This window comes from Condylura cristata, unplaced genomic scaffold, assembly GCF_000260355.1.
Source record: "Condylura cristata isolate star-nosed mole 26May11 unplaced genomic scaffold, ConCri1.0 scaffold00027, whole genome shotgun sequence".
Lineage (NCBI taxonomy): Eukaryota > Metazoa > Chordata > Mammalia > Eulipotyphla > Talpidae > Condylura > Condylura cristata.
Genome location: NW_004567128.1, coordinates 18,051,006 through 18,078,331, shown reverse-complemented (window position 1 = coordinate 18,078,331; position 27,326 = coordinate 18,051,006). Strand labels below are relative to the sequence as shown.

Below are 27,326 nucleotides of genomic sequence, written 5' to 3'. Positions count from 1 at the left end.
GCTTCTAATTTCTATTATTCTGGACAGCAAAATTGAGAAAAGTCCATACTTCTTCCAGTAACTAATGATTCAGTTCATATTGTTCATATTTATTATTGTTATTGAGGAGAACTTGGGGGACAGTCCAATAATTCCTTCAGCAACTGATGTTTCAGTTCAGATTATTGCATAAATTTCAGTTTTTATTCATATTATTGTATTTAAGTATTACTCCACAAGTGGACATAAAACAGGTGGCTATTGTTTGTCCATCACTATAACAGATTATATAGCTGAGATTTAGTATCTCAGTTAGAATTTTCTCTCTCAGCAGGATCTACTACTTCTCCGCGGCAAATAGGACAGGTAGTGTTCTCCGACAGCCAGCGATCGACGCAGTGTATGTGAAATTCATGGTGGCACGGTAGCACGCGAATCCTGTTGCCTTCGGTGAATTCTGTGATGCAGATGGTACAGGATTTCAATGCATCATTTTCACCAAATGATCTTACAGCCAAGTTGTCAATTTGTGCTTTGGTGAGTCCTGTAGAATGATGCTCATCTTCTAAGAGGAAAAACTGATCCAGACTAAGGGAGGTCCAAGAGTCACTCTCGTCAAACATTACTGGGGTCATAGGTCTATTCCCTGATAATCCTGTGTTCTCTGATAATCCTGCTATGCTCCTTTCATCACTGGCTTCAAACAGCAGTGAACTGATTTCTGAAACGTTATCACTGGAGCTGGAACTGGACATAGGAGTAGAATTGGAACTAGATACGTAGATGGAACTCGAATTAGAAATTACTGGAGAACTTGATTGAAAATAATATTCAGGAATTACATTGATACCAGAACTACTACTATTTCCAGAACCATCTCTTCCATTTGGTGACTCTGTCCTTTCAGTGTTTAGAGTTGGTGGTGAGATGTTAGGCTCCAAATTACTGTCATTTTCTGTAAGGTTACTGGAATCACTAAAACCAGTCATCGTTTGCCCTGATGTTTCGTGAATTACAGATGTTGTGTCACTGCAAAAGGAACTTAAAAGTCTGTGAAAGGAAAGTCTGTTGGTACTGTCATAATCTATGGTGTTATCCTGCTCAAAATGTGTGAATGTAGGACTAAGTCCTCCTTTTTCATTTTCTAATGACTCAGCATTGTCTGGGCTCTCAGATGTTAACTGAGATCTACTAGCTATGATGTCTTCCTGATAAATTTCTCTAGATTGAACTATTCCTTCCTCTGGATCAAAATCTATAGCTGTATTCATCTGCCCCGATCCCCAAGACTCACCAATGCTGAATGTCTCTGAAGAATATTCTTCTTGAATGAGGTTTCCCATCTCAGAGGTTGCAGAAGGACTCGTGTTTTGCAACTCAGGTCTTGATGTTTCTTGGTGCTGAGTTGTAGATGATGTTTGAGTTTCACTTCTTGAGACGTTACGTAGACTCCAGGGTCTTAGATAGTGAGGGAATCCGTCAAGTACAATTCCAGTCAGTATATTTGGAGGTGACCTGCTTGCAATTCTAGGTCTCATTCTTCTTCGGTTTGGGCTTCTGCTTCTTGGCCTTCTCAAACCTCTGGAACGTGGGACTTCCACGGATGCTTCAGCTGTGCTTTGTTCCCATACAGATGATCTTGTAAACAGTGATTCGGAAGGTGAATTTTCCAGTTGGCTCTGGCTGTGTTCTGTATCTTCTATTTCATAGGTCCTATCTGGGCTCTCATTATTATAGTCAATATGACTTTCTAAATTTAATCTGATATCTTCACTGTTTGGATTAATCTGGTTCATTTCTCCCCAAGATTGGTTTTCTCTTTGTTCACCTGTCATGTTTTCATTTTGTCTAACAGAGTTAAGCCAGTCTGTTACAGAGTGACCACTAGACACATTATCTGAAGAGTTTCTTCCACCTGTTAACAAAAAGAAGGTGGGTGGTTTTATAAAGGAACTGGCACAATTAAATCATAGTGACTCTAAAAATTTGTTTCAAAACAAAAACTGAGAATTTACATACTCAGATGTTTTGAATGGATCTCACATTTATAGAGTTAATAGTTTGTAAATGACACTGTCTGTAAGTAAAGGCAAGAACATTCCAATTTCTTCTGAAAAAAAAGTGAGCTAGCCCTTTAAAAATTTAAAGTACTGTTTTTTTTTTTGTTTTTGTTTTGTTTTAAGGAATCTGGAAGAAGTATTGTCAGTGTTTCAACATACAAAGGCTTTTATACTGCTTTGGGAGGAGTGATAGATCACTTTTTTTTCATTCGCTATTGAAATACTAATGAAATAAACAAGGCAAATACCAGTTAATGTACATTGTTAGTTTTTTTTTTCCATTTTCCATTACTGTCTAATTCTTATTAGTTTATTACATTACTTCTAGGCTCTCAAGTTAGGTCATTTAGATAATAAAGTTGTTTTAAAAAAGTCTGTTCTAGCGATTATCATCATATAAACAAGGTTTATAGGTTTAAAGGTATTTGCATACTTTTAAAGTTACTAAGATTTGGAACTGGCCTGAAATTGAAGGTGAGATTAAATGAATAGACTGAACCCAGCACAGTAAATAAGGCAATACTTAAGAGCCAAACCACTGTAACATCTATTTTATTAGACAGTAAAATTCTCTACTTTATACTGGAAGAGAAACACAAGGCCTTAGATGAGAGCAGGGTTACTCAACCTTAGCACCATTTACATTCTGGAGCCTTTTTTTTTTTTTTTTCAAACGCCATCGTGTGCATTACAGATGTTTGACCACTTCCCTGTCCTCTTCCCACTAGACCTCCCTCCACTGTGAAAACAAAAATAACTCCAGACATTGTGAAATGTCCCGTGTGGGGAGAGAACAAAATTACCTCCAGTTGACAACTACTGGTTTAGAGTATGATATATTTCTTTTTGCGGGTAAGAAAGTCATATGTCCATAGACAATAGATACACTTTAGGAAGTAGAAGGCACTATCAAATGGAGGCAGAAAACCAGCAAAAATATCCATAGGCTATTGTATATATTTTTCCCAATTAAAACACCTAAACATGAATGGGGGAGAAACATTTTGACTTTTTTTTAACCTCTGGGTAAGGAAATGACAGCTTATTTAAACAAGAAGTTACTTAGCACCAAATTAATTTGTACTGCTTCATCTAATATTTGGCGAGTATTAAGTTCCTTATCTATCCCGTCCTATTCCCTTTGAAAGTGAAACACACCTGTATTTTCATCTGAGTGTTGGGGTGAGATCTCTTTAAGTAGTTGAAGTCTTCTACGCAATTCTTCTTCTGTACATTCTCCCGGGATGCCTAGCAGTCTGTTATCTCTCATAAATTTATAGTCGTCTTCACTCAGATTATTTACAAATCGGTAGAAACCTTCTTCCCGAGCTAGTCGGTCCTCCTGACTTTCGCGGAGGTTCTCCGCTCCGTCTCCTTCATCTTCGGAATCCGAGCTTTCCATCTTGGCGACCAAGTGGAAAACTGTTGTTTACCACCTGGTCTTACATTCCAATAATGGGATTTTGGTTTTCATATTTTCCTGTTCAGGAAGCAGGAAGCAGTCCTCTCAGTTGGTGTGTGACCGTCCAGCCAAGCTGGGTCCACACCTACGCACCGGGTCCCCCTGTCAACTCCTGCTGCCGCGGTCCTGCAGTGACTGGGTGAAGGACTGTTTGAGACTACCTGTAACCTAGCACCTAGCGCGCGATTGCCTACGTGCCCACATTCTCCCGATTGTTACCTAGCAGGCGTCATACTCATGTTAGGTTTCATTCGCAGTGAGCAAAACCAGCAAGTTAGGTAGAGAGCACAGTCCTTCATCACAGGCTTTCAGAAGACTTTTTAGGCTCTGACACATTATTTGTTTTAAGTAAAATGACAGAATATTATATATGACTGCCTTCTTCAAATACTTTGCTGAAGCCATCCTGATTAAATAAAACACATTTTATTTTCAGGTGCTCTGGGGCTTATGTCTGTTTTCCCTGTGAAGCCTTCAATCACACATAGGTACTGAGAAAGCCCACACGTTGAGTATTCACCTGGGGCATGCTGAAGCTCTTTAGTTGGACCCTCTTCCTTGTACCACCAAATGGCTACATTGTGTATTGTACACTTCCTCAAGCAACTTTGGTAGGGTTTTTGCTCAACCAGAGAAATCCTTAAACCTTTCTTGCTATTTTATTGTTATCCTCCTTTCTTATAAATACTACGTTAAAAAAACTAGCCAGAACATCACAGGGACTTTTAAACTAGATCCATAATAGTTATTTTGCCTACGTGAATGAATACTGACTTATGCTGCTCTTAATCCCTTATGTATTAGTGCAGACAGAATGATTTGGTGAAAATAATTCTTATTTGCAGTGCTATTTAAGGGAGACCCTTAAGAGTTTCTGGACTTATGACTATCACCAGTCACACTTAATAATTGCTTTGGAATCCTCCTTTCAAGATGTTCATGTGAAGACAATATTTCACTACCGAATTTGGGATATTCAGTTTGGTTTATTTAATACTCCATTTAGCATAAACTAAGTTAATTATTCTAGAGAGTAGAAATATGTCCAGTGTTGTAATGGTCTCTAAACTCCCCAGTAACTGAAACTCAAGTGAGAGAAGCATCACATAAAAATTATGAAAATCTATTATGCTGTAATAAATTTATTTATAGTAATGTGTAAGTGCAGAGAATATAGTAATGCATTCATACCAAAATCAACATAACAGTTAATGGTAGCTGATAAATATTTCATAGATGTAGTTAAATCTGAGTTTTTAAGTACTATGAGTTTCTTCATATGGACAGTGGCAGTTGGCCATAGAATGGTGAAGAGAGAGACTGTCAGACAGAGGAATAAACTTGATGAGCTTGCCTTATTTGGACAGCTGTGGTCCTAAGTTTGGGGTCATGATGCAAATGTAAAATCAATGAAATGTAATAACTGAGACAGACTAGATTTTTTTTTTTTGTCCTGTGAAAATAGGATACTTGAGAATAGTGGATTTGGGTTTTTCATGATAGCATCTGTATAACATACTGCCAATAATAGCACCCTGATTTTCCAGTGGGGAGCTGTCATGCTCCTACCTTAGCCCAGCTGCTTTTGGTGACGTTAAATTCACTGCCATGGCTAAAGGAAAGGACTCATAATATGGCCATGTGTAATTAACATATATCAAATTGCTCTTTATTCTGATTGGTTTAAACATGGGCATGTGACTAAAGGTGCATTTAAGGGATAAGTGTGAGATGTTGGACTTTCTGGAAATGAGAAATTGCTTTCCACCTTAAAATGTAAACATAGACATACTTCTATGTACTTCTAACAAGGAAAGTCAGTATAAAGATACAGAGAAAGAGTCTGTAAAAATTTAAGAGAAACACCTAAAGCTAGATGGGCCTTAGGATTTTTAGTTCTTAAACCAATATATTTTATTACTTAAATGTAAACTTATGAAGGATTTCTGTCAACTGTGATTAGAATTTACAATGTAGGAGTGAAATGATCAGTGATTGAATCAGATGTCACAATAATTTGTAATACAGTTTCCATGTAAAACTTATTTTCTGTTCTTCCCTTAAAGTTAACATATTTATATAATTTAAGTTTAAGTTGGTTTTGTCTTTTGGGGAAAAATAAGAAAACACATTTTTTCCAGCTTTCATTTATTTAATAAGTATTTATTAGGCACTATAATTGTGTATAACTTGAATGAAATGAGCAATCATTTTTATTTGATTTGATTATGAATTAAATGCGGATGCAACATATAATTTTAATTCTGTTACATAATTTCCTACTTCTCTGTACCATGAGCTCCTCTCAAAATATCCCTATTTGGGTTTGTTTTATATATTATACAATGCTTTCTGATATTGTGGCCCTGTAGTACTCATTTAATTCTCAGATGAAGAGAAAGTATCCTGAGGTAAAGTACTAGTGAACATTTGGTTTATATTAGGAAACTCAGAGGTTCTGGTGGGGTTAAAATGTCCTTCACTGGTACCTTAATAAAGAGTTAGATAATGTCATGTGACCATTTAGCTCCCTCATGGGATTTTTAGGATGCCTAAGCTTAGCAATCATAATTAGTGTGTGTGTGTGTGTGTGTGTGTGCATATGTACATGTTTTTGCTTATATTTGTGGAATGTTGGACAAGTTTAAATGTATGTTTGGTTAGATTAATAAACACTGATTTAAGTGTAGTTTCTGGGTAATTGTAATAGAACCTTCTAAGTTTTGGAATTTCATTTACAATTTACTTCACTTTAAGCATTGAGTTCCAATAACATTAATTATTGTCTAAAGTCTTTTTAGTATTTGTCCTGAAACACTGCAACTGATGTCCCATCTCAACTCAGCATCTTTACAGGGACTAACTAACACAATTCAGTACATTGAGTTGAGGATCTTAAAGACCCAAGTTGAGGTCCACGTACTTGCACGTGTCAATTGGCACCCAGAGATCCAAGAATGTTTAAGTGTGCCTTCTTTAAAAGTACTCCTACCATCCACACAAAGGAAAAGATGCGAACTCTTCCTAGGATATATTTTGGATAGAATTGGCATTCATAGTGAGAAAATACAGGATATATCGCTACAACTCTCCAAATTACATGTTGCCTGTGGGCAAGTGTCTAGCCAAATAGGGTGGGCCCAGAGTGGGGCTGCAGAAGCCCAAAATCTTGCCAAGTCTAAGTTACCTTCTGGTGGGAACCACAAGAAAGGAGTTAGGCAGGTGCCAGAGAACTGAGACAGAAGAAAGAGAAAATCCAAAACAAATCAAAATCAAGTTAATGACTGTCATTGTCTCGGCCACAGACCAGAAGCAGATTCCCCACATGGCTCACACCCACATGTCTCTTCAGTATCTGTTCCAGCTCTACATTTCTCTTCTCCTTGTGTCTCCCCTAAGTACGCTCCAAGTCCTTGAATGGCAGAGTCAGAGAAATAAGTGAACTATGCCCTCTTGTGTTCAGTTATAAGGCAAGCATTACTGCTTAACTCCACCCCTAGTTCTTGGAGACACCATATTCACCATATTCAGCGTGCTGGGAATTGTAGTCCTCACTGATTAAGATCTTTGTACTGGAGTCCATAAAAATGTCAAAGGGTGGAATCCATTCAGGATATCATTCACAAGCTCAGAGTTTGCTTAGTGTTTCACTCACAATATCAGATGTATGTGTGTGTCACTTAGATTTTAGCTTTTGTGACATTAAAATATTTATACCTTGAATATCAGAAAATCGACAATTCTCTTCATATTTGAGATGGATGACTTGAGTGTCATTGTTTTACAGTCTTATGAGAGTATAATCACAATGTATTTTAATTTTACATTTTTGGAACACTAGAAAAAATGTTTCAATTAAATTTGAGAGAGTGATTATAGTAGACTGCATAAACAAACAAAAAAATGTTATTAGATCTATTAGTAATTGCAAAGATACAAATCATTTGCTTAACATTTTTCATATTTAAGCTCATAATGTGAAGATAATCAGATTGACCATATTGAGGGTGAGAGCAAAAACAAAGGTGTATTAATCATCTCCTAGGTGCACTTACTCTGCTAGTTCTGTTATTTATATGCAAGGCCTACGTGAGTAGGAAGTACAACTTGTCAGACATTTTAATAAACTGTATAGCCAGTTTAATAAACTGCATAGCACATCATCATCTTTACATAAGAACAATTAGAAAAAAACTTGAAATAACCAGTCTGCGCTGCAGAATACCACTTTACCATTTGAACAAGCATGGCTCAACTTTTCTACAGTTGTGTCTAATATAAAATAATACATGGGATCAGAACTATGATTGAGAAGTAATAACTTAAAAATACTCTTTCTTGGCCCTCCCTGGTGGCGCAGCGGGTTAAAGCACTGCACTGAGAAACTAAAGCCACGTCCGCATGAGTTCAATCCCCGCCTGCCCCGGAGGTGACCACATGGCGTGGCAGACCTCTCCTGACCCACCCGCTGCTCCCCTCAGCAGTGTACTTCATCAATCTGCCTGTTCTGCTCCTCGCTCTGTCTCTGGTGAACCCTCTCACCCTCCGCATCTCTGGCCTGTACCCCAGTTCTGTATGAATAAATAAATAAATCTTAAAAAAAAATACTCTTTCTTAGCCTGAAATATCTTCATATAAATTTGGATCTGGATTACCCTTTAGACACTAACATAAATAACACATAAATAATTTTATAACTTTTAAGTTTTTATTTTTAAATAAGAAAGACAATGATAAATCAACCTTAGCTATTTGTTGATTACTGAAAAATGAAATGCTGCATGCATTCTCTTACGTTAGAACACTACAAATTATATATTTGTTTACTTTCAAACAAAAAACAATGTCAGCAGTAAGTAAAACAATCAGATTTTACTTCAGAGTCAAACTAATAACTTGAAGTCATTCACCTTGTTAACTTCTAAGATGTTAAATAACAGTAACACAATGCCATACAAATTGAAAGCTTAAAACAAGTGAAAGGATAGACATGTTGATAAATACCCATTTCAACAGTCATTGTATTCCAAGGCCCCTTGAATCAGTTGATTTCATGTTGCTCCCCTCATCCCATCTCCACCTTCTCTACAGGGTGCTTGCTAAATAATCATTCTCCTCATAGGATACTCTCCTTCCTCTTGTGGAAGCTTGAAGGGGATCTTGGATCCAGAAATGAACGTGGACTTTCCTTCTAGAAGAAGGCTTCTAGCTCTATATCCAGACCTGGTTGTTGAGGAATATCTGGACACTAGGAAGGCTTGGCTTGGGTCTTTGGGTAGGTCTGGATCCAGAGGTCCATGGAGGTTTACCATGAGAATGATGTGGAGATGGAAATTGTGCATGACTAAAGGATGCCTTTTACTGCTGGAATAGTGTGAACAACTTAGGCTTTGGTTCTGGCCTTTGTTCCTGTTAAAGGGATTTTCAGAGTAATAGCCACTGCTGCAGACACAGTAGAGAGACCAGTGAGGGTGAACATAGCATGCCACCTGCATGTCAGGTCATGGCCATCAAGCATGACTCTGTTTAAGGCGTTCATAGCATTCTTGGTGTGACACTTGTCATGAAAGCAGAACATGCAGAGCCACAGAGATTTTTAATAAAGTAGTTCAGTAGGATGTATACATTGCCAATGCTCCCATACTTCTCAAAGTTATGTCAAAGGGTACCGTGAGAGCTGTGGTAAGTCATATTGTCAACCTTAAGGAAAGTTATGCCCTCCATATTGGGAAGAAAGGGACCGTAACTCATGGATTTTGAAGACTCACCTTGGGTCTCACAAAAATAAGTACCAAGAAATTGGCTCTCTGGGAAGTGTGTGAGCATGGCCAGGGGGATGCAGGGGTTAGCTCAGGTTACTTCAGCACTGAACTTCTCTTTGTGTCAGTTGACTTCACGTGTAGGTACTTAGAGACTTTAAAATATTCAGTGTGGCACCCTCATGTCTTTAGATTTGAGACTTCCTGAAAAATAGCCCTATAGAATTATTTTTTAATGAATGTTCATAACTAAAGCCTGGCTTTTTTTTTTTTTTGAATTTTCAGTGTATACAGATGTGACTATGGATAAAAGTATACAGATAATATCATGTAATTTGAAATATATTGTAGTGTTGTTGAATCATATGTGGAAGAAACATGTCTACTTAGAAACAAGAATAAATAAAACAAATTATGAACACATGGAATGGTTCAGTAAAACTAACAGGCAAAGAGAGACTAGCATTTGTAGGTTGTGAACTGTAATAAGAAACTCTTTTCTGCTTGTGAAAAAAAATTAAATGACTTAAAGGAAAAATGGCATATGATTCTGAATTATATAAATGAATGTAACTTAGATTATTAGCAGTAACTGCTTCTTTATTAATCGCCCACGTACTATACTATACACATGAAATATATTTAATGTGGTTTTAATTTTTAAAATTGTTTTTATGATTATAATTCATAACATTGTTGACAACATTTCTCATAATCATTATCCATTGTATTCCAGTAAATAACATTGCTAATAATAGGGAGGAGGAAATAATAATTACTAATTTCTTGCCCTCAATGAACAGTGTGTGATTATCTTCAACCGTAACCTCTTCTACACATTATTTATTCATACATATGTGTTGCAGTTACCCACTGTTGTATAACCCATATACAATTTACTCACGGAAGCTAACAGCTTATCACTGTTTTATCTCACAATTCTAAGGCACAGGGGCTAGTAGGGTTTGTTTCTTCTCCATTACAGCTTAGGTGACTCTCGTGGCTGGTTGTTGATGACTCCCATCCCCCTATCCACTTACCCAGAGACATTCCATGTATTTAGCCTCGTATATTTAAAATCTATTTAGATTTATTACAAGAGACCTTAGTAGAAGCCTCAGTCCTCTAACAGGGTAGGTTTAAGCCTATATATAGTAGTAGTTCTGTATCACTTCCAGGCTATGTCATTGGTCAAAGCCAACATAGGCCAAATGAGGTCAAGAAGGAGGGACACACACACACACACACACACACACAAACCGTCAGTGAAAGAAATAAGGAAACCATTTTTAACGTACCATAGCCTGCCCTCTGGACAGAAATCTTTATATTTTTCTCACACATAACAAATACATTCATCCCTTTCCAAGACTTCCCTTGTGTTGCCCTCATATCACAATGTATGATTACGTGGACCTTGTCAACTTAATTAGGTCCAGGTAGGGAAGAGTCTCTTTGACTTCAATTTCTTGAATTTTATTCCTCTTCATCAGATGACATTGAGAGAGTTTTACTGTCATCTTCACATCTAATATGCAGTGTCAAGGTAGGTATAGAGTAGACTGGGATGACGTTTACTAACTAATACTAAAATTCAAATGGGCACATGCTTCCCGGTCTTGGCCAGGGCCTACTTCCATTCCCTGGATCATCAAATTGGTTCTGTGTATATCTTAATTCAGCTGTTAGAGTCATCCTGTTTTCTGTAAATGGCCCGTGTCTGTTGTTGAGTAGTTTTCTTAGTGTACTTCTTGTGTGTATGTTGTGCCAGAAATTCTCACTCTGAGCTGGTTTTGCCTGTCCCTTTTAGTTTAAGCTTATGGTGCTTCTCATAGCTTAGATTCTCTCCTACTCATTCTCAATCTGTCAGCTTGCCAGTGACTCTTTTTTGGGCATTCACGCCATTAAAGAAAAGCCACACCCCTATTTCTTTTTAAGACAAATCTTTATCTACATTGGGCCACCTGTGAGATTGATGTGGGATGTATTTTAAGTTTCTTAGAAGACCTCTTACCTAACAAAGAGAGTTAATGAGGAATGCTCTGAAGTCTTCCTGAGGTCTTTTAAAAAGAGCTTACTGTTATAGCCTTTACTACTTTTCTCTGAGACTGCATTTTGCTGTCCAGATTTTCTTCTTTTCTCTGGGGTCATTACTTAACTTTGATTTTTTTTTCCCCTAGCTTTTCTGGGAACTCTCTTCTAATGCTGAACTATTCTTTCTTTAGTTCACCTCTGTCTTTTTATAAATTATCAGAGGCATTTGAAGAACTCAAGTAATTTTTTTAGTCTTTCTGACATTTGCTCAGCCAAATTTATGTGCTTATAAGGTATCTTGCTGCTTTCCACAACACTCCAAGTGACAGTTTTTAATTATTTTGCAGTATATAACTTAGGTGTCCAGTTCTCCATGTACTCTTCTTTCTTTGTGGTGTTAAAATTTTAACAACTATATCATTGTTCACTACGGGACCCACAATGTGCATTTTTTAAGTTATCCAAACTCCTTTATAACTTTATAACTTTTTTTATAACAATAAAATAATTTTTAGTTCTTAATTATGAGTTCTCTTAAGAGAAACTATTCCAAGTTAATAGTGAAATGATGAATGTTTTGTCACTGTTAACAAAAATAACAGCATTCATGTTAGAAGTGTAACCAAAATTGTATGAGCTTTTCTGCATTTAAAGATTCTATGTCTTTGCATGAGTTAGTTTTATAAGCAATCATCTATGTTCTCCATAAATGTCAGGTTTGATTTATGCTAAAGAGGAGAGAAAACTAAGTCACTATTCAGGTATTAAAATCCCTGCTCTGGGCCCTCCCTGGTGGTGTAGCAGGTTAAAGCACAGAACTAAGCAGCTAAAAACACTTCAGCATGCATTCAGTCCCCACCCCGGAGGTGATCCACATGACATGGCAGACCTCTCCTGTCATGCCCGCTCCTCCCCTCAGCAGTGCACTTCATCAGTTGGCCTGTTCTGTCTCTGGTGAAGCCTCTCACCACCCCCGCACCTCTGGCCTGTACCCCAGGTAGCTATGTCTCTTGAGAGAAAATGCACTTATCAGTATTTATAAGTAACTGAAATATATTTTAATTTAGTATTTATAAATGTAACTCAATAAATTTAATTTTTGTTATATTAAATTATTTTTGTTTAATTCTCAAATTTTCCTAATTTATTATGAATTTAGGACCAGAACTCCAGTACCAATACTCTCTTAATTTAGTATTTAATAATGTAACCCTAAACCCCACCATGTAATCTTGAAACATGGTGGCTCTCTCAAGAGGATTTTTTTCTTTTACTTGTCTTGTTTGACAGGTTAATCAGTCTTACCCAGGCAGATATTTATTACTTTTATGTTGGTCTTGTTACAACACTCAGTGTATCATAAGATAGAACTGTGATTTGAGTCCAGGCTTTTCAGTCCTGAGAAAACGGTTTTTCACAATGGAATATTATGCAGCCTTTAAAAAGAAAAAACCCTGCCATTTGTGACAATGTGTCTGAACATGGAGGACATTATGTTAAGTGATATAAGCCATTCACAGAGAAAAAAAATGCTGTATTGCACTTACATGAGATATCTAAATAGTCAGCTTCATAGAAGCTGGGAATAGAATGATTGTTGCCACAGACTGGGTGGAGGGCCGGAGGAAGTGGAATTCAGTAGGTGTAAATTTTCAGTTATACAATGCAAATGAGCTCTAGAGATGTGTGCTAATTCAACAGAACTAGCAATAGTGTATACATCAAGAAAGCAGCTAAAAAAAATAGCAAAGGATAGTTATTATTTAGAGAGGACCAACTGGGTGAAGCTTTCACCATCTCTAGAACTGAAGGGCAACAATTGGAAAAATTATTACCAAAATGTATGAGAATTAGAACCTTGGAAGTGGGTCTGCCCTATGGGGCAGCTAGTCTTGAAGGTATTCAGAAATTTTTTTTTTTTTTTTTTTTTTTAGGTATGAATGCATCAGAACCTAGGATATGAATCCAGATTTTCATGAGTTTAAATTCTAATTTTTTGGTATTCAGAAATTTTCCCCAGTTTGTCACTCTGAAGCAGGGAAGGAATGGAGGCAGTATCTCCCAGATGTTCTTCTCTTCACATATATCTAATTCATGTTGTTTCTCTTTGGTTGGAATTTAAACTCAGAATGAAGCCAAAAAGAAAGCCTAGCAAGTAGAGTTTGAATGTGGCAACCTTCTAAGACACAGAAAGTGTAGATGAAGGTAGATAAAGAAGAAAATGAAGGAGAATGTGTGAATGTTACCGAGGTCTCTGCGTGGAAGGGGAGGAGCGTCACAGTGCATTGAGTGGCCACCTGTAATCCAGGCAGGTGCCCCACTTTCAGTGCTTTTTTGGAGTATAGCTCCCAGTGATCAGGAATGGAGGGGTGCAGCTGAGAGCCAGGTGAAGATACACAACATGGAAGGCTGATGAGCTAATAGTGAGAGTTCTTGTGGTACTTGTTCCTGGTACTGCTGGGGAGGAGAAGGGGGAGGAGATGCTTAGAGGAAAGAGATGGAGAGATACTTGCAAGAGGCATGGGGAAGAATCATGTGGGAGGCTAACAACAGCAGCTTTTCTCTTGATTTGTACTTTAACTTTGCTTTGCCCCTTTTACCTCCTATTGCGATTCCCCTCCAGAAGGTGTCTTAAACTGGTGGAAAGATTTTGGGCTCTGCTTTGGGCCCACCCTCTTTGGCTGGGATGGTTAACTTGATAGTTTTATTGGGAAGCTATTAGGAATCCTCTCTCCTATCGTCTGTCACTATGCATGCTAATTCTATGAAGATCCATCACACTTTTTTTTTTTTTTTTTTACTTTCTTTGACTTTTTGCAATGGTATTATTAATGGTACGATGGATGGCAGGATTCTGTTTTAGGGCAAGCAAGCGCCCCATTTTGGGGAGCCACCTAGAGGCCCCTTGGTTGTGTTATAGTGTGCACAAGTAGAATTACTAGCATATCTTTTGTTAGTCCTGCATTCTTTAGGATCATGAATATCTTGATTCAGGAACATTATCTATTTCATGCTAAAATAGCCACAATAAAAGGGCATAAGCAACCCCTTGTGTTTTCCTGCTTGATGAATTTTAAAAAGTGCTTAATTTTATAAGCATGTTATTTTTCTTACCTTCTTTCTGCTGTTTTTCCCCTTAACGTCCCAAGTTCTTAATGAATTATCTACAAAGCCTCTAAGTGAACAGTATGGTTTTAAAGAGTTATGAAGGGAAGGAAATTTTTAGAGCAAATGTGGTGAGCGGCATTATGGTAATGCAGTCTTATTAAATACTTTCTGAATCTTTCTGGTTTCCTTCAGTTTGTAAGTTCTAAGTGATTAATCTTCACACAAAATGAAGACCTGGACTTTGCCTTACCTTATTGACTCCTATTGGTCAGTAAGATGAACCTGCTTATAAAGGAGGGTCAGCTCTGTTGACTGAAGTAAGTTGGGGAAGCCAAATTAACTGAGTTTTTCTTCTTCTTTTTAGAAAACAAATGGTGAGAATTTGAATCAGGGAAAGGGTTCAACAGATTGTACTGGATGAATACCGTTTTCCAGCAAGCACAGGTTTGGATTCACTTTTTGTAGGTAGGAAGGAAGTGAGTCATTACAAATAAAAAGATAAGTCAATGTTTTCTGTGGGGAGGAAACAAAAGCTGCAGCTCATTCACCTCCCTGACCACTGAAGAAGACACTGGAAATGCAAATGTTAGGAACCCATCTTACACTCTTTTTAGTTTGGGCTGGAAGGCTGATTTAGCCGCAGTTAACTGATTCCTGAACAGTTCCAAGACAGCTTGGAGCCTGTCTTGACTTATGCATAAGGCTTTGCTATTGGTGGCGGGGAGGGGAGTCAGTACAGGGACAAGGACAGTGTGTTTGCAGTTCCATGTCCAGAGTCGGTTTCATGTACCCTGAATTTTGGACAGCAGTCTCTAATATATTCTGCTTGTTATCATTCCTCATGAACTTTGCTAGGCAGAAATAAGAATCTCATGAGGTAGAAAAATGGGTTGGATTTGATGTTCTTTCACCGTCTTAATTGTCTTTTTTTCTGAGACACTGAATATAAAGTAAAAACTTGAATCATAGTTTAGTGCATACTTTGACCAAAATAGTGTAGAGCTGACGTGTGCATTCTTAGGTCCAATTCAACAGTCAGGGGTGTGATTATGGAAGAGGTACTTACTCCTCTACATCTCAGATGCACTATCAATAAAATATGAGAATTGAATTGCTTATATTTAATATTGCATTCACTTTACATTCTTACTTATGAAGTAATCTGAAGGTTAGTGAAGGCTTTTTCTTCTTGTCAGTACTATGAACAATGAAAAAGAAGACTGATAATACATTTTGAAATTATTTGCAGAGAAAAAGTTGTTGAGTCCTTCTATTCAACCATTGTTCTCTTACCTGATTTAAGTAATTAGCCAAAAAAATAAAAAGAACATACTGAGCACTGGGAGTCACTGAAATGGTGATTTTTTTTTCATTTTTCTGGATTTTAAAGCAATTTCTCAAAATGCGGTCATGTTCTCAGGTCAGCTGAATGAAATCAGTTTATGACCTTTTTCAGCTAAGCACCAACACTTCAGTGCAGCAACAGTGATGATCACAGCATCTTAGGTTTGACAGATGTTCTTACTCTAAACAGTGTTGTAAACATCCACCAAGAGTTCAGGAACGATGAAAAGAAATTCTTTGTGCCACTTGGCATCAAAGACACTTTGAAAGGAGATAAAGTCAAATGGTCAGGGAAAAAAGGCAATGAGAAAGAGAAGAGAATGGGGAGTAATGAGAGATGAGAGGCTGTAGAAAGAAGCTGGAGTCTTACTTTTTAAAATAACTTGATATAAAAGAAATTCTAGCCACTTAAACCTAAGTGTATTTTTCCCCCATTTTCCTGATTACTTGGGACTCTTACGGCTATATTATTTACTTTGAAAATACTGTTTTCAGAAAGAATCTCTCATTTAAAAGGATCTCATTTGGTCATTAAGTATTTTATGAATTTCAAAAACAAACATAAATCACTACCAGATGTGGCCATTTAAAACTGACCCTAATAAACTCTTAGAGAATTTAGTCTGGAGAGATGATAAATCTGTTAATGGGCAGACTGAGGGGCACCTCACTTACATGTTCTAAGTACATTATGCCATCCACTACATTAAGACAAAGTATATTCTTAGAATGAATATCTTTAATGGAAAAGAACTTCAATAGGATTAGAATGTGTTGAGAGAGAGAAGAAAGGACAGTAGTTTCCCAATACAACATTTAAAGTGACCCATGTACTTGTGAGTGAATGCCCAGCCAAATAGGGTTGGCCAACATCAGGGTCACTGAAGCCCAAAAACTTGCCACAAGCCTAAAGCACCTTCTGGCAGAGACTCATAAGAAAGGGTCCGACGGGGTCCGCCAAGTTTTGGATGAAAGGAACAGATTCAAAGTATGAATCAGGCTAAAGGCTGCCTCCTGTTGGGTTTGCACCCATGTCTTTTCCAAGTGTCATTACCTGTCTCAAATGCATGTGTCTCCTCCCATGCTCCAAGCCCCTGGGGCATATCCAAAGCTGAGAAGCAAGTCCAACTTCTTCCCGTGTCTTTCTGTTCCACAAACCTCCTCCAAATCTTCATCTTCTCCCTGCTCTGCTCTATTTTTTTTTTGGGGGGGGGCAGGGTACATGACACCTCCCACGTTTATGGACTTTACCCCCTAACAATTTTATATCCAGTTTGCTGTTTTCAGCTCTTCATCTCTATTCAAAACAAAACAAAAACAAAAATAAACAAACAAACAAAAAAACCTCCCCAAAGACTGTGGAACATGTCTCCTTAGAATTAATTATTTTTGAAAATTTCAGTTTATTTCTTTATATCCTTGGGTGGTTCATTATTACAATCAAACTCTCCCAAGGGAATAAAGAGTGCCATACATGCTATATAGTTGAAAAGGCATAGAAGGTTAGCTGGGTAGTACATTATTATTGTGAACTTGATAATTCTCCAATTTGGGGCTTTTCTTTGCTCAAGCACCCCTTATCTCAACCCCTCCATTAATGAGAGATGAAACAGTATTGGAGGGTTTTGGAGTTCACTTCCTAAGGAAATTGTAGAATAATTGAGGTACTCAAAGGAAGTAAGACCTAGGAAGGAGAGAAAAGAATGGGGCAGCTTTAATTTGCTCGGCTTTTGTTTAAATTGGAGAGTTGTTTTTTGTATTCTAAGATAGTCAACTACAGCTCTAAGTCCCTGGAAATCAAGGACTCCTCTTTCTCAGATTCCATAGATACTAGCTCATAGTGTTATATAAATAGGAACTCCCTGAATATTTTTTTGATGATGACTAGCTGGTTCATACTTAATCAACTGTTTATAGAAGTTTTATATTCTAAATCAAAATAAATGAGTAATATAAAGGTATTACACTGGTTTGAAGAATAATATTTTGGGCTTAAATTGAAAATTCTGCTAATGGTTTATATCTCTTGGATTACTGAATTTAATAACAGATAGGCCATTGAGCTCTGTAAAAGAGCAGGTTTACTCTATAATAGTATTTCTCAAACTTTAATATGCTTAAAACTCACCCAGGGACTTGTTAAAATACAGATTCTGATTAGTAGGTTTTGAATGTGTCCAGATACCTGTATTTCTAGGATATTCTCAAGTAATATTGATAGGACTACACCTGTACACAAACTTTGAATAATAAAAAGCTCTTGCTTAGAGTTTGGAGTCAGGTAGATTTATTAGCTCTTTACTGTGTATTTAGTATCTCTTCATTTTGAAAAAAAATTCTAATTTTTAGTTTCTAATCTGTTAAAACTAAATAAAATTACATCTGTGATTTGGTGGGTATTAAAATGCATTAGATTTTGTGAGCACAGAATAAAATTCTTAGAATATGTAGCTATATCCTTTTGATTGCGATTAGTACACAATAAATTATTTTAGATGGTAGTTACTTTTATTTTTAGGTTAACTGTCTTAAGTTTAACGTAGTTTTTTTTTTTTTTGTCTCTGTATTAGGATGCTTGATAGTATGAAGAATTAATGTTTTTTTTTTTCTTCTGAGAAGATTTTAGACCTTATAATGTATTCATTCTTATCCTGTTCTCTAAAGCAACGGTGATAGAAGAACTAGAAAGAGGGAGAAAGTCCTCACGAAATGGATGAGTGCCCTCAAAGCACTAGGCTTTCAGAAAATGGTCTGCTTTCATCCTGTTAAATGACATTAAATTTGTCAGATCAGAACAAGTATAGAGTAAAACGTTGGTGCCAACTCTGTTCAATTGAGTATTTTTTTTTAAGAAAAATAACATAGAAACCTAGAAGCTTAATTGTGAGTTGAATAATTCTGTATCACAGCCTGGAAAATTAAAAGTGTTCATTATTTTCTAAAATAATATACCCTGCCATCACAATGCTTATCTTTCCCTCCTGTTTGTCGTATCTTTTCAAGTCTTATAGCTCCCTCCTGTGTTTGTAGGAGGGCTAGAATTTTCTCATCAACCTGTGTATTAGGTCTGTAGATTTTGTATCCAGAGAACTTCACTGTATGAATTTCTCAGTTATCAAGTTGAAGTTAAATTATTTAATGGTCTTTGACAAGCGGCAAAGAGGCAAGAAAGCACTGTGAAGACATTTTTTTCTGAAGTAAAGTGCCAGTATTTCTTCAACAAAAAGTATGTATTTATTTCTGTCTCTTTTTAAATCTTTTCAGTTATATAACCACTCGTGTCAGGTAATACAATTGTATTAGTCTGTTTGGAAGCTACTGAAACTTTTCAGTTTACATCTCTTAAATTAATCTACTGCACATTTCTCAAGAAGTCACAGGCACTGTCCTGTGTAAGGTACCACAGTGGGGTGGACATAGCACCAGTTTTCCTCTCTGACTTCTAGTCCTAGATGGGATAGTTATGTGACAGAAAGGACGCATTACCTCAATCCTGATTTTGACTCTGTTCTAGTTACCCACGTAATTTCTGGACATGATAATTATCTTCAGGAAGGTAATTACAGTTATTTATGCAATGAGGGGAATAAATTCAACCAACATTGAAATGCTTATGAACTCAGTTGGGATATTAAAAGTACAGATGTCAAGGTTCCGCAGAGTCTGATGAAGTATATTTGGGACAGCATACAGGAATTGATATTTTCAGCAAATACCCTCCCGTGTGCTTCTTTCTGTTAAGTAAGCTGTGGCTATATAGAAACAAATTTCCTAAGTTTGTTTTATCCAGACATGCTATGATTTTGTGATCTGAAAAATAGCTACAATGTGATAGGGTAGAAAAAATTTCCTCTGCCTTCAAGGTTCTTCCTGCAGGAATAACAATTAAATTGCCATACGACAGATGAAAAAGAGAAAAAATACAGTGTGTGTGTGTGTATATATGTATATTTGTGTGTGCATGTGTATGTATATGTATATATGTGTGTGTGTACAATGACACCATATATATTATCAGATATATATATACACACACACATATATATATTATTTTTATATATATATATATATATATATATATATATATATATATATATATATATGGCACCAATTAATCATGATTGCTATAAAGATAGAAAGATAAAATGAGGCATATATGCCATCCTGAGCTAAGGACTGAGATGGGCCTGTGACTTCAAAGGGATGAGGTTAATTCACAGTAATATAAGAAGAACAGATGTTGGTAATTCAGTGTTCTCACTGTCAAATAAGTGGGTCATAAAAAATTAATTCTAGTAATTATTCTCATTGTAGACAAGCCCCTCCCTAGACCCCACTGAAATTCTTCCAGACATTTAAGAAGGAGGCAAAAGTTTGTCCTTGAGTCTTAATTTAATTGCCTTTAACTCACAATAACCTTCATATCAAAATGACTCACTTTGGAGAGGTTGGCTGTGAACATCTTCAAATATGTGTTATTGAATGGATTTTATGCAAATGCTAGTGCAATTTATTAAAGAAGTAACCAATTCTATTTTAGATGATCCAGTAAGAGTATAAACGGTAAAATATAGGCACGACTTGAATACAAACAAAATGCAGAAGGCTTAAAGGTAGGGGTACAGAGTGAGATAGATAAATAGCCATAAAAGGAATGCAATCTAAGTTTGGCAATATAACCTTCACTTCCTAGAGCTCATGCATTATTTAATGGACTAACTTAAGGTAAAACTGAAAAGGTGGATTAGTCTGTACCCAGAAGCAGCTTTGAATTGTGTCTAGGAATTTTGGACTTAATTTAGATGTAAATGTAATGCATTAAAAGTGTTTGAATAACGAATGTTAAAGATGAATCTTTATATTGGATGAAGAATATAGGGAAAGAAAAGTATTTTTTTCTACACTTTTCTAGCTTGTTGGCAATGTAGGGGCAGGGAGGAATTTCCTTCTAACCCTCTGAATTCTTCTCTTTCTGCATTAGTAACCAAATTAGAATCAGACTAATTAGTGGTTAAAAAAATAATAATAATACATAGTTCTGGAGAATCCACATGGATGTGGAATCTAAAGCCAGTGGAACAAAATGAAGATAAATATCCTGAACTATGGAATGCAGTAGGGGCAGAGGGCTTCAAGAAGAGAGGAGGGGGTCTGCATGGTGAGGAGAAAGTCATGCCAGAATGCTCTGTAATTCAGTGTTTGCTTTGCCTTAGAGTTAAGTTTCCTTGATAGAAAACTTATTTCTGTTAAAAGTCTTAATTATGAGTAACACCCCCGATTTTCATTCTTCTGAAGAATTAACGGAGTGACGAAAGGTTGTGTATAGCTTACAGGGCTTGATTGAATTCAGCTGGAGATAGTCTACATGTCAAAGAGCGAACTCTTGGAAAAGGCTGCTTTGTACACCTTGGGGAAGCCTGTCCTTCAGTTTGCCCACGAGTCTTCCCAGGAAGTCTCACATTACAGATGTAGGGTTGGTAGATTGTTTTATACCATTGTACCAGTCTCTTTGGCCTGAATTTAGATCAGTCCAGTTGAACAGTTACATCTCTTTTCTGAAGGCGATGATGTAGTTGCACTTAGGCCTATGCTGCAAGGTCCTTAATGAACCTCAGCTACAAATAACCAACATGCCAGAGTGACACATCTTGGGAGGTCCTGTTCTGAACATCTTGGGGATATTGTGTAGCTGTCAACATTCTTTTCTCTACTTTTGCTTTCAAAAGAAAGCAAGATGCACCATTGTTTCCTTCCCTCCTTACTTAGTCAACAATATCTATGGCTTAAGTATAGTAAAGGTCTTTCACAGTTTATTTTTTTTAACCCTATTTTTTAAAAGACTATTTTTTTAGTTATGCATACAGAACTGGGCTACAAGCCAGAGGTGCAGGGGTGGCGAGAGGATCCACCACAGACAGAGTGGGGAGCAGAACAGGCAGATTGACAAACTGCTGAGGGGAGCAGCAGGCGGTCAGGAGAGGTCTGCCACACCATGTGGGTCACCTCCAGGGTGGGGAATTGAGCTCATGCTCAGGTGGCTTTAGCTTCTTAGTGCTGTGCTTTAACACACTGCACCACTAGGGAGGGCCTCACAGATATTTTTTAAATCCCTCCTCTCCATCTTTGTTTGACTAAAAATTCTTTCTTTTGTGTCTGCTTACTCCCACATACCTTGGCCAATTACCTCTTTTACTTTAAATTGAGTCAAGGACCTTTGAACTAGGTGGAAAAAAAAACAATTATTTAAGAAATCATGAAGCACATAATTGTTTGACACGTTATCCAGATCATGAGAACTGTTGATAGTGAACTTTTTGTCTGAGAATACAATCAGCAACTAATTATATATAGACACAAATAGTGTGAATTTATTGGCACTAGTGAATTCTTTTAAAATCACTTACCTCATCTCCCCCTTTCCTTGCCATTGAAATGTCTATTATTTTTGTTCCCTTTGGGAGACTATTCAAGTTTCTATCCTTATCTGTGCTCCTCAAATTATAATTTTATCCCAAATAAAAGTGATTTGCCTTTGAATTGCCTCCTGAATTTTTAGGTTAATAGTAGCAATATGAAATTAAGGACAACATGGAGATATATTTGGAACTCAGTGAATCGTAACAGTATCTACAATAATTTTTCAGAAGGCCAGGAGATGTACCCATTCACCATCTGCATTTTTCTGAGATTGGACAGATGAACAAATTAATATCCTACAAATGATAGGGGGAAAAGCCAAAATTTAATAACATGCATATGAAGTGTGTGCATGGTTGGAAATTCTAAAGAATAATAGAGTGGACTTGAGAGAGCCAGTAAAAAGAATGTTTTACTCCAGGCCTGTTTGAATAGGTGGGCTAACTCTCAGACTGGCGAGTCCTTTGTTGACAGTTGAGTCCACCACACTGACCATGAGGTGCCCTAACAGGTACTTTCTGGAGGGAGAAATCTGAGCCCATACATGTAGCTGGAGTGTAACCTGTCTGGAGTGTATCCCATTCCAGAATAAACTACGATGCTGCTCTCTTCGTCCCACCTCATGGCACTGACCCTTCAGGTATCTCCTTCTGACTGTCTTCAGGGAGCCAGGTTATAGTTTTCTTCCTCAAACTGGCTCCCTCAGGCATGAATTTCTCTAAAAAAACCTTGCCTGGTTCAGTTAAGATGGGCTCCGTTTGGTGAATTCTTTCCCTTAAGGGCAAAGAACTCACTCTTTGGGGTGGAGGCCCTGTAACAGACTGGGGATGTTTATTCTGTTAAGAACCTAGTTAACAAGAACAGAGAAGGGTAGACTTCACATGATAGACATGATAGAGAAGACATGTTTCCAGATTAAACTACATAGGGGTAGTGTTCCCCCAAAGGGTCAAATAGACCTTTCTCAGTAGGCACAGAGTGGGTCTTTTGTCACCTAGGTAGGCACAAAAATGTCAGTCAGGACTTTACTGACTGTTACTTCAGAACGGAAATTGTTTTCTGTTGAGTTATGAGGGCTTTGAAGGCTAGAACAAGCATTTGTTCTTTGCTAAAGTCCTTTTAACCTTCCCTAATCAAAGAAGAGATCATGATGTCTTAAGCTTCTGCTATTTTCCTAATCTAAGAAGAGATCACAGTTTTCCCTTTTATGGCTAGAAGAATGTTATTTGGGGGTCTCAGTTGTAGGTTTATCAGGAAACATCTTTTCTCTCTAAGAAGCTCATCTTTGCACTCAGGAAGGATAAGATCATCCCCATCTTATCTATCATATAAATTTCATGACACCTCAGTTTCCTAACATGCAAAATGAATATTCCTAGTTTGCTCCATTCTTTAGGATTTACAACCATGTCAGTTTTCTGTGTGTATGCTATTGTTACTGGGCAATAAGGATCTGAAAGTTGTCACTTGGTGAGAAGCTCTTACTTGTTCTGGGTCCAGCAACCCAACACCACAAATGGAAACAAAAGGGCCTTTGGTGCAGCAAAAAAAAAAAAAAAAAAGGGCAACGGTTTATTTTAAACAGTGTAGAGGGAGAAGAGAAAGTCCAATTACCTATTGATGGGGTGGAGTTGGAAATACAGGAGGTGGCAGAGAAAAGAAGGTGAGGTGAGAGGGCCCCCCTTTCTTGGAAAACGGGGCTGGCAGGGGCCCACCACCTAGTAGGCAGTTGCCTTATATAGCAGTTCTGATGAAAAAGGGAGCAAGTCAATGAGACTTGATCCCTTTTAAAGCACTCCCATAAGTCTAACGCACCTTCTGGGTGGAACCACGGGAAAGAGACAGATGGGGCTAGATAACTCAGGGGTGAAAGGAATAAAGTCAAAGTACATGTTAAGTCAAAGGCTGCCATTGTCAGCCTCCCCATGGCCTCTCACCCAACTCTCTTCCAAGTGTCTCAACATGCCAGCTCCATGTGTTTCCTTGTGTGTGCCCCAAGCCCCTGGTGTAGTTCCAAAGCAAGAAGCAAGCAGCACTTCATCTCTCTCTCTCTCTCTGCTTCACATGTCTCCCCAAATCGCCTCTGAGTTTGGTCTCCTGAGTCTTCTTAGCTCTTCATTGGCACTCACCTGCACCCTTCAGTAGGTGAGGCAGGGAGCATGGAATCTCCCTTTTAATGGAGATTATAGTCTGTAAAACTTTGGTTACTTGTCTAGTCCAAGAAGAAGCCAGGTGGTACAGGATGATTTCCTTCAAGCTCTGACATCTGCAACTGGGTGATACCCTCAAACTGCATTCTTTGATGTCAAAGTGACGAACAGTGGTTGCTTCTTCCACGAGAAAAATAACTGACAAGGACAAAACTGCTCTTAACCTCTTGTGCCTGTACTACTGTAAATGAAAACATTCTGCATTTATTATTATGGTAATAGAGTGCTGAGGGCCCATAAGTTCTCAATTTACCAAAGTGAAACCCAATGGAAGAAGCCTCCTCTGGCCACATAGAAAAAAATCTATCTGTCCCTTTTGGGCAGACAAACCCCGCAGATTATTTATTTAAAAAATGGGAAAACCTACACTTTGAGATTAAAAATGCAGTAAAGAACTATATAGACTATTATTATTGTGAACGTAGGAGTCTATAAATCTTTTCCTATGCATAAAAATGGTATTGCTGGATCGTCTGTTTTAACCATTTTTAGTTTTCTGAGCAATCTCCATACCATTTTCCATAGAGGTTGCATCAATTTATATTCCTACCGACAGTGGATAGGATTCTTCTCCACACCCTTGTTTGTTTTTTGTTGTTGAGCTACATTCATTCTTTATAGATTTTGGAAATTAGCCCCTTGTCATGCGAATATCTTCTCTTAGTACAACGTTGCTTTTTTGTTCCTGTGCTGGTTTCTTTGACAGTACAAAAGGTTTTTAGTTTGATATAGTCACATTTGTTTACTTTTACTTTTGTTGTCCTTGTCATTATAGTTGAGTCCACAAATATATCTTTGATATCCGTGTCTTTAATATGTTTTGAATTAATTTGTGTGCATGGTGGTAAATAATGACTTAATTCCTTACCCTCCAACACAATTTTTTGAAGGATGTTCTACTCTCTATTATGTGGTCCTGGCATTTTTATAGATTAACTGTCTATATTTGTGTAGATTTGTTACTGAGTGCTCAATCCCATTGATGAGTTTCATTTTTTGTTCCAATGTGGCATTGTTTTTATATTACCAGGCATGGGGCAAAAACCTATTACAGGGTCAGAACCTCTCGTACCAGTCCAGCTATCTCTTGCCACAAATGCAAGCAAAAGGGCCTTTGATGTAGCAAAAATGATCAGCAGGGCAGAAGGAGACAGGTGTAGTCATGGAGCAGTGGTGAGAAGTGGGACCACACCACAGGAGCCAGCACATGGCAGAGGCCTGCTACTGCTGAGTTCAGGGCTCCCCACTCTTCGTGGGGAGTCAGAGGTCCACGGCCTACTGGGACAACTGCCTTCCATGGCCGAACTGATGGAAAAAGAAGGCGTCCGCAAGCCTCATTTCCTTTTAAAGCCATCCAGAATGGCTGCTTCATCAGCGTCCTTCCCAGCAGTCCCCCTCAGGACAGCGGGGACCAGAGTTCAGACCACTGCGCTGTCTCCCTTGTGTTCCAGCACAAATTGAATAAACCTTGTCTGGATAAGTCAGCCATTCTTGTCGAATTCTTTATCAAAGGAGGCAAAGATCTAACTTTAGTAACAGCATTATTTCTTTTATAATCCTGTGTAGGTCCTACTGCTTTTGATTTTCTTCCATGTATTATGCGCGATCTTGCCTCCACATTGTTTATGCTGGGATGATAATTTCCTTGTTAAGGACTTGAGTAACAGAAAATCTTTCATCATTTTTTATTGCTCTTTTAATTGCTTAAAATCCACACATTAAACAGAAACAACACAGATGTTGTGTTCCTCTAGTGACCTCCACATTTACTTTGCTTTCTAGATCTGGCCTGATTGATAAGTCTTTTCTGTCCTTTTCTTAACCAATTTTTCTTTCCTGAAATCATGAAAAGAGTTTTGTTAACTTAGTCTTTTGACCCTGCTAATTCCATTTTAAAGCTGAACTGAATAAAGTATCTTACTCCACTTTAGCATAAATATGGGTGCTTGTAGCACTATTAAATGCATTATAGAATTGGTAGTAGAAGTTTGATTTAGGAATTTAATAATTTAACCATTTTCCTTTCAAATCCATGTGGGCTATCCCAGTAAAACCAATACCCCAAAGATACAACCCATAGTTACATTTTCATTACCTATGCTAACGAAAAACTGAGGAGGCAACAAGAAAAACAAAGTTCATTTTTTGGTATCAAAGAATTACAGTTCAGGGAGTGCAAACTTAGAAACCTAAAATGTGTCCTGTGGAGGCCAGAAGTCACAGGTTTCTATGGGAAGAAAAAAGGAAGTGATTAAAGAATAAGCGTTAACAAACTGAAATTATTCTTTGCAATATATAATTGGTTACTTCTGTGTTCAGGCAAAATGCCCTTAATCAGTATTCCTTATAATCTGAATGGTTTCTCAAATAATCTCTTGCTTGATGGCTTCTTTAGGCAATTGCTTTTGGACCCAGTCCATAGGTCTCTGACCTAGGGCAGTGCAGTTGCTTTATAATGACTGCTGTTGGCTGTATTTTTAAAATGGTTCCACAGATGTGAAATGTTTATGCCAGCAATCCAGTTCACATAAGTGGGATGTGGGTCCATTATCTCTTCAGAATGATCTGTGACACCAAATTTTAAACACCACAGCTAATACTACCTCCAGGTGTAATTATTATACCAAGAGCCACAGCCTCACGTATCACTCCCTTCTGAAAGTTGTTAAATGGTCTATATCCCTATATGAAGTTTGGTCCTTAGTAGGATGAAGTCCCTCCAACAAGGACTAGATATCAAGTGTGTACTCTGAGCACCACCTAGTGGCAAGAGCATTTATTGGCAATGTATGTGTTTTGGGATTGGCTGTCTTTGAGGCTAGAGGGAAAAAAAAAGTGAGCTGTTGAAGTCGGCTGGTAATTATAACGGGCTAAAATTGTTCTAGAGTACAAGAAGAAAAAAAAAAAAAAACTCCCAATCTGTATCCTTAAGTTTCATAAGTGAGGCTGAATT

At 37.5% G+C, this 27,326-nt stretch overlaps 1 protein-coding gene across 1 annotated transcript; it reads right to left on the bottom strand.

Moving 5' to 3' along the window:
* Positions 1-287: 287 nt before the first annotated feature.
* On the bottom strand, positions 288-3,441 carry LOC101636697 (E3 ubiquitin-protein ligase RLIM-like). Its single transcript, XM_004690100.1, has 2 exons — positions 3,198-3,441; positions 288-1,894 (listed from the first exon to the last, which is right to left on the bottom strand). The coding sequence occupies exons 1-2, from the start codon at positions 3,439-3,441 to the stop codon at positions 288-290; spliced, it is 1,851 nt and encodes a 616-aa protein (XP_004690157.1).
* Between the last annotated feature and the right edge of the window lie 23,885 nt (positions 3,442-27,326).

Coding starts and splice junctions, on each gene's coding strand:
- LOC101636697 (XM_004690100.1), bottom strand. CDS start 3,441: ATGGAAAGCTCGGATTCCGAAGATGAAGGAGACGGAGCGGAGAACCTC. Junction 1,895..3,197: donor ACACTCAGATGAAAATACAG/GTGTGTTTCACT, acceptor TTTTGTTAACAG/GTGGAAGAAACTCTTCAGAT.